The sequence below is a fragment of the Lepidothrix coronata genome, unplaced genomic scaffold (genome assembly GCF_001604755.1).
Source record: "Lepidothrix coronata isolate B3197 unplaced genomic scaffold, Lepidothrix_coronata-1.0 Scaffold119, whole genome shotgun sequence".
In the NCBI taxonomy this organism is placed as follows: domain Eukaryota; kingdom Metazoa; phylum Chordata; class Aves; order Passeriformes; family Pipridae; genus Lepidothrix; species Lepidothrix coronata.
Window position 1 is genome coordinate 1989461 of NW_016690299.1, and position 13369 is coordinate 2002829.

Here is a 13369-nt window from a genome sequence, read left to right on the forward strand (position 1 = left end):
TCCAGGTTAATTTTGGAAGGCTCGGGTGCCCATCCAGGTTAATTTTGGAAGGCTCGGGTGCCCATCCAGGTTAATTTTGGAAGGCCCGGGTGCCCATCCAGGTTAATTTTGGAAGGCCCGGGTGCCCATCCAGGTTAATTTTGGAAGGTTCCTGTGCCCATCCAGGTTAATTTTGGAGGGCCCGGGTGCCCCCGGGGTGATTTTCGGGGTCCCGGCGCCTGCGCGGCGCCGCCGGAAGGTCCGTCCCGCCCGGCGGATGTTGCGGGGCGGCCGCTGAGGGAGGAGGGGCCGGCGGAGGAGCAGCCCCGGAGCGTCGGTGGGGCCGGGGGGCTCAGGGGAGCCCCGACACCGCGGTAGGAGCGGGCCGAGGGCGCTGAGGGAGCCGGGGCGCGGGGCGGGCTCGGGCCGGGCCGGTAACGGCGGCGGGGCAGCGCTGGGGCCGGTGCCGGGCATGTCGCGACAGCGGGACGTGTCGGGAGCAGCCCCCGCCTGGCCCGTCCCGTTCTGAGGTATGTCGCGACAGGGGGAGGTGTCGGCGGGAGACCCCGCCATCCCGCCGGGGTGTGGGGCTGCAGCGACCTGAGGGGGGCTCGGAAATGGCTGAAGGGGACGTTGGCCCAGCGTGTCTGAGGGGTAACATCAACAATACACCTCATATAAAATGTATCTGTGTATCGTATATATTATCACTGAAAACCCCGCTAGCCCGAAGCAGGCGGGTTTCACGGAGCTGCGGGGCAAGGCTTTCTGATGTGAAGCGTAATTAAAGCTCGGAGATAACCCCCCCGAAGGTGGTGGGTTAATCACAGGAGCAATTAAAATTAAACAGGAGTCCCTCAGGAGCGGCGTAGGGGAATATCAAACCCGGGATATCAAACCCGGGATATCGGACCTGGAATGTCAAACCCGGGAGTGCAGGGTGTGGTGGTGCCACTGCAGGACCTTTTCCCTGGCTTTGGTTGCACAAACTCGGGCTGTCCGGCTCCCCTGAGCTTTGGATCGGTGTCTTCCAGGGACACTGGGGTCTGGGAATTCTGCGTGCTGGTGGGACTGGGAGCAGGGGGGTTGGTTTTGTGGAATTTTATGTGGGATAGGTGGCACGTCCTGTGCTGAACAGCTGTGGGAAGGTTTGCATGTGGGAGACACGGCTTGGGACTTTGGGCCCAAAGGGGCTTTGTTGGGAAAGGTCCGTGAGTTTCCACTTTTGTGAAAACCGTATTGGAGGCAAAGCTGTCAAATTTATTCGATTTTTGACATCCCAGAACGGTTTGGGTTGGAAGGGACTTTAAAGCTCAGCCATTCCCACCCCCTGCCATGGGCAGGGACACCTTCCACTATCCCAGGTTGCTCCAAGCCCAGTCCAACCTGGCCTTGGACACTTCCAGGGATCCGGGGGCAGCCGCAGCTTCCCTGGGCAAATCAATTAATGTATTTATAGGTAAGATTTTAATTTTTTCAGAAATTTTTAATTCTTGCTTTGCAAGATTTTCATGGGTAAGGTTTTAATTTCCTTTTAAGAAAACACAGACTTTGGCTCAAACCCGGCAGCTGGAGCTGGGCCGTTCACTTTAAGAGCCGGACTGGACGATTCCGTGTGGGTTCCCTCCCAGGATATTCCATAACCCCGTGGTTCTGTGTGCCTGTAGCACGTCCCGAGATGGCGGATGAGAACGAGGAGCTGCAGGCGGACGAGGAGCTCCCGGCTCCATCCGAGGACGGCTTCGAGCAGCTGGAGAACGACAGCCCCGCCGAGCGCAGCGGGCACGTGGCCGTCACCGACGGGCGCTGCATGTACGTCTGGGGAGGATACAAGGTACAGCTCCTCCTGGAATAACCCTCCTGCCATCCCATTGCTCTGGGAGCGACTCTGAGAAGTCATCCCTCCAAGCTGACAAATTGGAACACGGCACTGAGGTGTTTTGCAACGCTTGAAATAAATCACGAGTGTCGAACCTTGGCACGTAGATGACTTTTTGGGGGGAGGGGGAGGAGGGGCGGGGTGTTGTTTGGCAGCTCGTGTAGGGAATATTGTCTGATTGGAATTGTGCACCGTGGGAGGGGTGATTGTGTTCCAGAGTTGTCAGCACAGCTGTATTTTGGGTGTGAAAGATCCCAAGGTTGGTCGGTGTCACGCTGGGGGGGGGAGGTGCGTGTGCTGCAGCACAAAATGATTTTGCAGTTTTGACAGCAAGGTGAATTGTCAGTGAGCTCAGTCATAAATTGGTGTTGTGCAGGGGGTGGGGGAATTAAGAAGGAAATTTTGGCTCGTTTCTGCTCCCTGGCTTGGGCTGTAAACCAGAGGTTTAACTTCCATTTACCCGCCTGGGAGCTCATGTGGTCTCAGCAGACACTAAATTAGGCTGATTCCTGCTCTCTGTGCGGGTGGGAGGCACAGGAGTGCAACAGGCACTGCTCCTGCTGTGCTCTGTCCTGTGATTAGATCTCTGAGGGGGTGTGAACATTCCCAGGAGTCTGTAATTCCACGTGTCAAACATCCTTCTAACATTGCTTTTTCTCCTTTGTCCTGTTCTGCAGAATGCCCAAGTTCGGGGATTTTATGACTTCTACCTGCCTAGGGATGAAATATGGATCTACAACATGGAAACTGGAAGATGGTACAGTAAATAATTAACTTAATTTGGGAAAAAAAATCAGATAAATCCTTAAATTGATATAGAAACCATTCTGAGGGGCTGAGCAGGGAAAGAATTCCCTGAACTCTTTGTTCTCACCTATCAAACTGTTGCAAAAATGTGTAGAACATTTCAGATTTGGGTGGGTTTTTTCTGTAAAAACATCAAATATGTTTTCCCAAAGTGAAGTAGGACAGGCAGCTTGGACAGACAGCCTGGACAGGAGTGTGTGATCACCAGTGTGAAGTGTTTTGGGGATGCCTGGGATAGGACACAGAACGTGGGAGTTGTATTTGTACCAGTTTTGATGGCAGTGGTACTCAGGGAAGCCCTGTTGAGTTTTCTAATTTGTTGTTCTCTCAAGGAGTTGTTTTTAAACGTTGATGCAGCCAAAGAAACTCCTCAGTGCTTTGCAGAAAGGGGGATTTGAGCCATGCTTCCAGCCCTCCCTGAGGTTGGGGACAGCCTTGGACACGGGCTGGAAGCTCCTCTTTGTGATTGTGATGTTTACAAACAGGAGAAATCCAGTAGCAAAACAGAAACCTGCAGTTTAGACAGGTGCTTCCTCTTTGCCTGAGGATTTGGAACATTCCAAACTCCTGACCTGGGCAGACAGGATTCCCACTCCCCCCAAAAAAACCCCCATGTGTTAATTAAATTACATTTTCCCCACCCCCTCCATCCTCCCAGCTTAATTTTTTAAATGGTTTCACCTGCAGAGGTGTGAAGAATTCATGACTGAGTGTCCACAGCTGGAACTCCAACCACACTGGCATTGTTATAAAATTCTGCTCCAGATGAACCCATTCATGTCTGTTCTGATCAGGTGAAATATTTTACACCCTCCTTTTAGGAAGAAGAGCAAAACAGAGGGAGATGTTCCCCCCTCCATGTCTGGGAGCTGTGCCGTGTGTGTGGACAGAGTGGTGTATCTCTTTGGAGGGCACCACGCCCGGGGCAACACAAACAAGGTCAGCAATCCGTTTATTCCATCATTTCCCATGAGGATTGTGCCCTGGAAGCTTTACAGGAGCACCCTGACCTGGCATTTCTTCTGTTCTTGTGCAATTCACCCCATAAACTCACCCCGTGCCTCTGAGTTTGCTGCTTTGGAAAGATGGGAATTGCCAGAGTTGCCTGAAATAATATCAGGAGGGGATCTGGAACTGCTCTGTGGTGGTTTAAATGTTTCTCTTCTCTGGAGTCTCTGATAATCCCAGAATCATTAAGGTTGGAAAAGACCTCCAAGATCATCGAGTCCAACCTGTGACCGATTCCCCACCCTGCCAGCTACAATTAATTAATAATATTTTCTGATGTTGTGGCAATGTGGTTTAAATTAAATAGTTTAGGCCTGTATAAATATATAGCTTATATATTTAAATATAGACATATATTTAAATATAGACTTATATATTTAAATGTATAACTATAAACTGGAAGGAGCTTGATGCAATTTTTGCAGACAGTTTGAAACAAACTACCTGTATAAGGTGTGACTTCCTTCCTGCTCTGGCATTCTTACATTTCAGTTCCTTTGTACACGTGTAGCAGCTATTTCTCTCCCTGTGAAAGGATGCAACGTGCAGAGAAGGGACAGTACTATAACAAACCCCACTTTTTTTGATTTTTTTTTTTTAATCATTTTTTGAATTATGAGACAGTTGTTATTCTGTGCACACCTTCAGTGTACCCCACATCAGCTTCTGGATGGTGAAACTCAATGTTCATAACCTGTGTTATAACCTGTTATAACTCAGTGTTCATAACCTGTTCTACTTGTGTAAAAAGTGTTTGAGTCCGCAAAGGATGAAGGATTTGTGAATCCATATTTTGTTGCAGATGTTTTCAGCGCTCCAGTTTTCAACCAAGAAAAGGACTTTTCATTATTTCTCTTCCTTTGCCAGTGCACGTTAATTAAAAGTTACTGTTTTAACACCGGTCAGACCGAAGCTTTGAACAAATTTGGATTGAAAAAAAAAAATGAAAAGATTAAACAAATCTTATTTTTTTTTTTTTTATTATTTCCTCCAGTTCTACATGTTGAATTCCAGATCCACGGACAAGGTGCTGCAGTGGGTGCGAGTGGAGTGTGAGGGGGTGCCCCCCTCGTCCAAGGACAAGCTCGGGGTGTGGGTCTACAGGAACAAGTAAGGGCCCCACGGGGACTCCCTTTTCATCCCTCTGGGTCATGTCTTTGCTCTGCTTTTTTGTTTGAACAAGAGCTGCTTGTTCAAACTCAAGGAGGACTTGAGGTTGCCCAGAAAAAGGGATGTGTTGGATGAACTGCTGGTGGTGTTTTTACCGAGTTGGGAGCGTGTCCCAGAGATGCCAGAAGGCCTCTTGGCATTGCAAACCTTGGGAAAGATGAAGGAGACAAGATGTTGAAGGCAAAAATGTTGTTGACTTGCACCCTCCTCTCATTATTCATTCACTGTGGTGCTGGTTGGGGTGTTTGCCTGGAGAAGAGAAGGCTCCAGGGAGACCTGAGAGCCCCTTCCAGGGCCTAAAGGGGCTCCAGGAGAGCTGGAGAGGGACCTGGGACAAGGGATGGAGGGACAGGACAAGGGCCGATGGCTTCCCACTGCCAGAGGGCAGGGAGAGATGGGATATTGGGAAGAAATTCTCCCCTGTGAGGGTGGTGAAGCCCTGGCACAGGTTGCCCAGAGAAGCTGTGGCTGCCCCTGGATCCCTGGAAGTGTCCAAGGCCAGGTTGAACAGGGCTTGGAGCAACCTGGGATACTGGAAGGTGTCCCTGCCCATGGCAGGGGGTGGGACTGGGTGAGCTCTAAGGTCCCTTCCAACCCAAACCATTTTGTGATTTTTGTGGTGATTCTGGAGTAAACTTTAGAGCAGCTTGTGCTGCTTTGGCCATTCCATGGAGAGAGAGCTCACAGGATAATTACTGTGGAATTTGCTGCAGAGACTCAGGAAAGATAGAAAAATCCTTGTGTGTCCCTTCCAACTCAGGCTATCCTGTGATTCCATGAAATTGCCCATGGTGCTGGTTTTCAGGTTCTTGGTGTGGAGAGAGAGCTCATCATTACCATACCTGATGTGATCAGTTCAGATGTAAATCTGAATTGTGGGTGTTTAATTAGGTGGTGCAGATTGTTTGCCATCACTCCATAATCCAGTAGGAATTCTTGGCAAGGCCATGCCATTGGTTTCTTACAGAGGCTAAAACCCAAAGATAAAACTTGAAGGTAAATCCCATTTAAACCCCGGGAGAGCCTTGTGGGAGCCCTGGTGGCAAAGGCTGAAGTGCAGAGACCAGGCAGCACACCCTGGTGGCTTCATATATTTGGAACTGGAGCAAAGCTTGGAAGCCTGAGGCCTGGGAAGCAGCTCCAGAGGGATTTAGTGTGGGTGGTAGGGTCGATTAGGCAAGAAGTGGGGCCCCACACCTGGAAAACTTGCACTGTGGATGCACTGAAAGTAGCGAAGCCAAAGGAGCTTCTCTGATTTTCCAGTTTGAGCACAGCCTTTACAGAACTTTAATTTACACCAACAGTTGTGACAGGATTTCTCACAGAACTTGGTCCGTGTTTCCTTTCAGGCTGATATTTTTTGGAGGTTATGGCTATTTTCCTGAAGGGAAACAACGGGGAACGTTTGAATTCGATGAGACCTCTTTTTGGGTAAGTAACCCCGAAAGTCATTTCTATTTCAACTTCAATATTTAATCAGTGCTTATTAAAACTTGTTGCTTATTTATGATTCTCAAAGAATTCAGGTCTTCCTAGAGGGTGGAACGACCACGTGCATGTTTTGGACCTTGAAACTTTCACTTGGAGCCAGCCCATAACTACGGTAATTATTGGTCTTGTGTCAATTAATTAAGTTACAGCTCAGTAATGTTACACTGTAGTGCTCTTGGAGCCATTTAAACCATTCATCTACACAGATCCACTCTCCAAAACCAGGAAATTTGCCTTTTATTTTGATCTGTCATCATCTTTTTTTTTCCTTTTCCCTGTGACTTGCTTCCTTTCACGCTTCAGTGGCCTTGTGCTCACGGGGAGCTCCAGAGAATGAAATGTGTGGTTTGCTGTCACCCTCCCTGCAATGTGAGCCTTTGGGACGTGTCACTCGGGTGCTGAAGTGTGGCCAAGATAGAATTAAACACTCCCAGTTGCAAATGCACACATTTGAAGTGTCCCTGAAGTATTCAGGAACAGGGAAAAGGGGTGCTATTGCCACGGAGCTGGAGGAAACGAAATTTGAGACAAGTAACCCCAGACTGCCAAAGAACTGCTTTGTCTTACTGCACACAGGCCTCAAGGATTTCAGAAACTCAAGAAAAATAACATCTAATAGAACCATAGAATCTCAGCATGGTTTGGGCTGGAAGGAACCTTAAAGCCCATCCAGTTCCAACCCCCTGCCATGGGCCAGGACACCTTCCACTAGACCAGGTGGCTCCAAGCCCCATCCACATTGGCCTTGGACACTTAATGATTTATGCATGTAATGACTTATTGTGCCACTGTCTCATTTACAGTCTGTCTTTTGTGGCTAAAAGCAAAATTTATACACTTCAAGAGGGAAAAAAATAAATCCCATTTTTAATGAGTTTGCTGATCCTCCATCTATCATAAAGCGAGTCTGCACACAGAATGACTTACTGGCTGGGGGTTTTTTTCACTCTGTTCCTTGTTGGCCTTTAATCTGAGTTTCTCTGAGCCTTTTTTTCTCCTTGGTTTGTGATGTCACTGTTTCCTTTCCCAGGGTAAAACCCCGTCCCCTCGAGCCGCTCACGCCTGTGCCACAGTTGGGAACAGGGGTTACGTGTTCGGAGGCAGATACAGGGTAAGCCCAGCCCAGTTTAACCCTGGGATGCTCAAACCTAAGCTGGGTGTCTGAACCACCATCTGCTTTGTTGTAGGAGTCCAGGATGAACGACTTTTACTACCTGGACCTGGACACTTGGGAGTGGAACGAAATGTGGGTACTAAAACTTGATCCGCTAAAATTCTTTGCTGTGTCTAAAGAAATCAAACTTGTTGGGTCAGATGCACAGGGCGAAGCTGAATCCTGCAGATCTCTGAAAAATAACCAGAGCAGAAAAGAGCAGTGGGGTTTTATTGTCCCTCCTGTGTAATTTGGGGTGTTTTCATTGCAATCCAGACTCACACAAGGCATCTGCCCAGTCGGCCGGTCGTGGCATTCCTTAACACCGATTTCCTCGGATCACCTCTTCCTCTTTGGAGGATTCACCACAGACAAGCAGCCACTGAGTAAGTCATTCCAAAGGGATTTGGTGTTGTCTTTGTGCTCTTGAGCAGCTGTGCACAGAAACTTGAATTATTGCTTGAATTCCTTCTGAATTCCTCCTGTGCACTTGTGATCCAGCTCCTCACGGCCAACAGCTAATTCCACAGAGCAGGATGTGGAGTGTTTGGAGACACTATTATTTATAGCAAATCATCTGCTCTACAAGTGTATCTAATGCAAATTGCAGTTAGTAAGAGCTTTACAGTTCTCCATCTTCACTCCCATAAACCTCTGTTACATTAAACACCTGTTGTCAAACGGGAACCAATGTTTTATAAGGTTTTTCCTAAAATACTCGATTTGTTTAGGAACAGAAATGGGCTGTGCTCCACTGGAGTAGGTGTTTATTGCAGGAAATGTGACAGAACCAGTGGAATCCTGTTTATATTTGGGACTTTTGCTTGTTTGCAGGTGATGCTTGGATTTATTGTATCAGCAAGAACGAGTGGATACAGTTTGAGCATAACTATTCCGAAAAACCAAGGTATGGCAGGCAATTTCCTGGAAACTTGTTATAAAAGGAGCGTGGAAGCACTTAGTGGTGGCTGTGAGAGGCAGGACACACGTTCCTCTTCACAGCTCTTGTTTTCCATGTGTCCCAGAGGTGCAGGTGTGTTGTGCTCCCAGAATTCCAGGTGAGCACCACACAGGGCGGGTGCTGGAGGCAGCCTTTGGCTCGGTGGCTGTGAAATGGCAGGAAACATGGAATTTGGGGTTTGATCTCGGGATTTAGGGTTTGATTTGGCTGCAGAGGCCTGTGACTGCCAGCAGCAGAGCTAACTGGAACCAGTGTGTCCCTGCTGTCCCAGCAAACCGGGCACTGGCCGGTGTCACTGAGCCGATGGCTCAGCCCATGCACACCCAGGATGGTTTTGGCTTCCTGCTGAGTAAATAAGAGTTGATGACCTGCAATTTAAAGCATCAAAAACCTCTGTGGTGCACATGTGTGGCATGGAAAACACATCTTGGAGTTCCTGGGATCCATCTTGTTTGGGAAGTGCTCTGATCCAGGTTAATGAGTTAAAGCAGCCATGTTTCCTGGCCTGGCTTTCAGTGCTCCTGGGGATGAGGAGGGATCTTCCTGGGGTTTTCTGGGTTAATACAGTGCTGCCTTCTGTTTGTAGGCTGTGGCACACGGCCTGTGCCAGCGAGGAGGGAGAGGTGATTGTGTTTGGGGGCTGTGCCAACAACCTGCTCGCCCACTCCAAAGCTGTAAGTTGACTTGGAGCGTTCCCTTCCCGGTGCTGGCTCTTGAGGTGGTTGTAGTTGGCATTGGGATCTTGTGGGGGTCACAGAGGTGCATAAACAAAGCCTGAGGAGGACATGGTTTGCTTGTGTCCAAAGTCCCTCAGTGCAGATGCCTGAAGGCTTGGAAACCTGAAGGCTTCCTCTAGTGGAAGTGTCCCTGCCCATGGTGGGGGGTTGGAAGGAGATGGGCTTTAAGATCCCTTCCAACCCAAACCATTCTGTGATTCCATGATCTGGGTGGGTGAGCCTGGGCTCCTGCTGTAACAGTGTGAACTCATATAACCCATTTTCTTCTCTCTCTCTCTCTCCCCACCCCCAGGCTCACAGTAACGAAATTCTTGTGTTCTCCCTACAACCAAGATCTCTTGTAAGGTAAGAAAGCAAGACTTCAACATTAAACTCTCGTGTCCCCAGCTTAGATATCAGGAAGAAATTCCTTACTGTGAGCAGGGTGAGGCCCTGGCACAGGTTGCCCAGAGAAGCCGTGGCTGTCCCATCCCTGGAAGTGTCCCAAGGCCAGGTGGGAGCAACCTGGGCTAGTGGAAGGTGTCCCTGCCCGTGGCAGGAGGTGGAACTGGATGAGCTTTAAGGTCCCTCCCAACCCAAACCATTCTGTGATTTTAGGATAAGTGGTGTAGGGTTACCACCAGACCTGTTTACGTTCCTAAAATACTGGAAAACACTTCTTCCTCTAAGGAATGCTGGCAGAGCAGCAGCCAGTTGTGAGGATGGAGCAGGATTCCTCTCAGCACGTGTTTGGCACTGCTGATGAGAACCATCTCCAAGGAACGAGCTTCCCTTGCAGCCTTACCCCTGCTGACAGCATCCCTGTCTCCCCTCTCCCAGGCTGTGCCTCGAAGCTGTGATTTGCTTCAAGGAGATGCTGGCCAGTTCCTGGAATTGCCTCCCCAAGCACTTGCTGCACAGTGTCAACCAGCGCTTCGGAAGCAACAACACCTCTGGCTCCTGAGCCCTGGGGTGGCCCCGGGGGGAAACGATCTGAACATTAAAGGTGTGTAGGTTAAACCTCTGTGTCGTACTAGGTAGTCGCTTCTCGCCTTTACGTTGCATGTGAATGGCCTAGAGAGAACCTATTTTTGTGTCAAGATGTTTGCAATAAATGTATTTAATGCAAGTGGAGATGGAGCCTGAGCCTAAGCTGAAACTAGTTCTGGGGTTGTGCACCTTGAGGTGGGTGTGAGGCCACCCTGAGCCCGTGGAGACACATGTTGGAGAGTCCTCAGTCCAGGAGCTGGGGACTCTGGAGGCTGCACAGGGAATGCTGAGCACGCCACAACCATGAAGTGTTGCTTTAGGCCAGGCTGCAGGTCCTGTTGTAATCCACAGCTTAACATTTTGCCACAAATGCTTAAGGTCAGAGAAGCAGGATTGGGAAATTGTCCGTTGTCAGTCGATAAACTGTCGTAAACCTCGAGATGTCAAAGCACCACTCCTCCTCTGCTTGGCTGTAGTTTGGTTTTTTGGAACTCTTTTATGTTGTGGAACTTCAATTGTGAACCTTAGGTAGCAGATATTCTGCCCTGAGAGTGTAACTGAAAGTACTTGAGCCTGTTCCCAGCCGTGTCCGTACCTGTGGAACTCCCCTGGAGCAGCCCCAAGGGTGGAGGGACACGGAGAAGGGCAGGGCTGCCTTGGCTGCCCCAGCTCCAAGGGGACATGGGGGACAGGAACAGGCCATGCTGCTGTGGGGAACCAGGAGAATCATGTTTTAAGCTGTCTTCAAAAAAACAATTAAAAACTTGGACTTCTAGAACAATTCCTGTGCTGTAATTCCTGATAGATCCCATGGGTTTATCCTGACTCCCAGCCCCTGCCCTTCCTCCTCTCCACAGGGTAACAGTTCTGCTCAACTGGGCTGGGGGATGGAAGAAGAGGGTGGGGTCAAATCATCATTGGATGGATCTTAGTTTTGGGACCCCCAAATGTTGTTACATCTTCACGGGGTCACCATCAGCTCCCCCCCTGACAGACACCCTTATCCTCCTTCATGAAAGAATTTAAAGGAATTCACTTATTCCCAGCCTTGGGCAACACCCACAGCCTGTCATTACAGAAAAGTTGGAAGCAATTTTAGAGGTAAAGAAACTTCCAAACTAAAGAACCACCTGCCCTGCACACTGTGTCATCCTCCAGCCCAGAGCCACCTCTCCTGGGGGTGCCAGCACCTCCAGAGGCAAAAACAAGGGACAAACATCCATGGAGCCAGCTCTGGTTTCATGGAGGCTGTGGAGATGAGCAGGGCAGGAAGAAAAGGAGGTTGTTTTTAAAAAATAGAATTAAGTTGGGTTCAAACAGCCCAGGGGGGCTCCTGGAGGGCTCCCATGGGAACACAGCCCTGGGCCTCCACACTTATGGAGCTGCAGACAAACATTTACCTCCACTCCCGGCTGATCCTGGTCCTGCTCCTCCTGCACACAAACAAAGGACAATCAGAGCTGGAGGGAGCACACAGCTGCTCCTTCCTCCCCTGCCCCGGGGACAATCAATGCTTTATCAGCAGTNTTAAGGAGCATCTTCCTAGGGAAATAAACTTGCCAGCTGAGGGCTCTGCAGGCTGGGAGATGCTGATGCCATGGGATAAAACAAAGGGGAAGTAGCAGTGTAACATATTTATGGGGAGGCCCTGGCACAGGTTGCCCAGAGAAGCTGTGGCTGCCCCTGGATCCCTGGAAGTGTTCCAGGCCAGGTTGGACAGGGCTTGGAGCAACCTGGGATAGTGGTGGAAGGTGTCCCTGCCCATGGCAGAGGGTTGAACGAGATGGTCTTTAAGGTCCCTTCCAACCCAAACTGTAGTTCTATGCTGATATTTCGACAAGATATAAAGTGCAGATTTTACATTCCTGGCAGTAAAGTCCAGGCTGATGGTGTTTCTCCCGAGTTCAGGGAAGCCCATGGATGATGGAGATGGTACCCAGCTGGCCTGGCAATCTGTAATTCCAGCAGAACAGTGGTTCTTCCTTGCCATGGGAGGCTCAAAACCCACCCCACGTCACCCTCAGCTTCCTCAGTAATAAATACTGGCAGACAGGGTCTGTGTGAGGAAAAGTGTCAGGAAAAGCAGGTGGGATCACAGAGGGTTTGCAGGGATCCCAGACCAGGATATGTTTGTTTATTCATGTGCTGTAACTTTCATCTTATGAGTAAATGTATTTTTGGGACTGTTCGCCTGAGTTTAAGATGCCAGAGAATGTTCAGCCTTTGGAAATACACGAAAGGAAAAGTTGTAAGGGACATGCCAGGGATATTCCATGCTTTCTGTGTTGAAATGGGGAAGTTTTCCTGCTGGGGCTCAGTGTCTGGATTTTGTAGGAATGTTTTGGAGTTTCTGAGATACTGATGAGTGAACAGAGTGGAAGAACTTTTCCATACCCCATCCTTGAGACTCATGGGGGGCAGGGGGGGCAGTGGCTAATAAGGATTAGGTCAACGATTGCAATCGAGTTTTGACTCTGGAGGGTTGGGATACAATGTTTAAGCCAGGAGATGATGTGGGAATTGTCAGAATCACAGCAAACTGACTCCTCAAAACGATTGGGTGGGCAGTGTTAGTCAAGAGTGGCCTGGGTGTCTGGGGGCTGTAGCAGCCACTGTTACATCAGTGAGTATGTACCTATGAGTTTGTAACTAGCACTCAGTCACTTCGTATCATAAAAGTCATACAGTCCTTTAGGGTTTTGAAAATACCTGCCACAAACTTACTTTGTGGCTACCAAAGTGGACCGGGATAAAACAGCTGTTCATAATAACTGTACTCATCAGCTGTGTCTGCAGGTTAACCTGCTGGATGATTCAATGTTGTAGTTATTGTTAGTCCTTAGGGTTCAACATTACATGTAAGCAGCACAGACTTAACAGGATGGAATCCTTTTCAGTCTCTGAAGGGGGGAAATGTAGCCTGAAACCTCTATTATATAGCTTACTAATATAGAAATGATGCCTTTGTAGCAGTTTTCTAAGATGCTTTGTGAAGAGTTTCAACAGATAGGAATTTCTAATGAGATAAGAAGGCTCCTCTCCCTGTAAAAATGCCCTGAGAAGGAGATATAACAACCAGCAAAGCCAGTCAAAGGAGCCTGAAGCCGTTCCAGAAGGCTGGTGTTGTCCCAAAGGCCCGAGGCCAGGAAAGGGACAAGAGGAGGATGAGAAAGATAGAGGTGTTTTTTGGACCCGGGAGGGGTGTCAGAGGCGTG

General features: G+C 49.1%; 1 protein-coding gene across 2 annotated transcripts; it reads left to right on the top strand.

Annotated features, from left to right (window-relative positions):
- Positions 1 to 227: 227 nt before the first annotated feature.
- KLHDC2 (kelch domain containing 2) lies at positions 228 to 10589 on the top strand. Of its 2 annotated transcripts, none has more exons than XM_017825496.1 (14): positions 228 to 353; positions 1647 to 1813; positions 2536 to 2615; positions 3487 to 3604; positions 4668 to 4783; positions 6193 to 6274; positions 6363 to 6446; positions 7365 to 7445; positions 7522 to 7580; positions 7764 to 7873; positions 8322 to 8394; positions 9035 to 9122; positions 9478 to 9530; positions 10005 to 10589. In XM_017825496.1, the coding sequence occupies exons 2-14, from the start codon at positions 1658 to 1660 to the stop codon at positions 10126 to 10128; spliced, it is 1224 nt and encodes a 407-aa protein (XP_017680985.1). In that variant the 5' UTR covers positions 228 to 353; positions 1647 to 1657; the 3' UTR covers positions 10129 to 10589. The 2 variants fall into 2 exon arrangements, with proteins under 2 accessions (XP_017680985.1, XP_017680984.1); XM_017825495.1 differs by lacking the exon at positions 228 to 353 and adding an exon at positions 390 to 509.
- The last annotated feature ends 2780 nt before the right edge of the window (positions 10590 to 13369 follow it).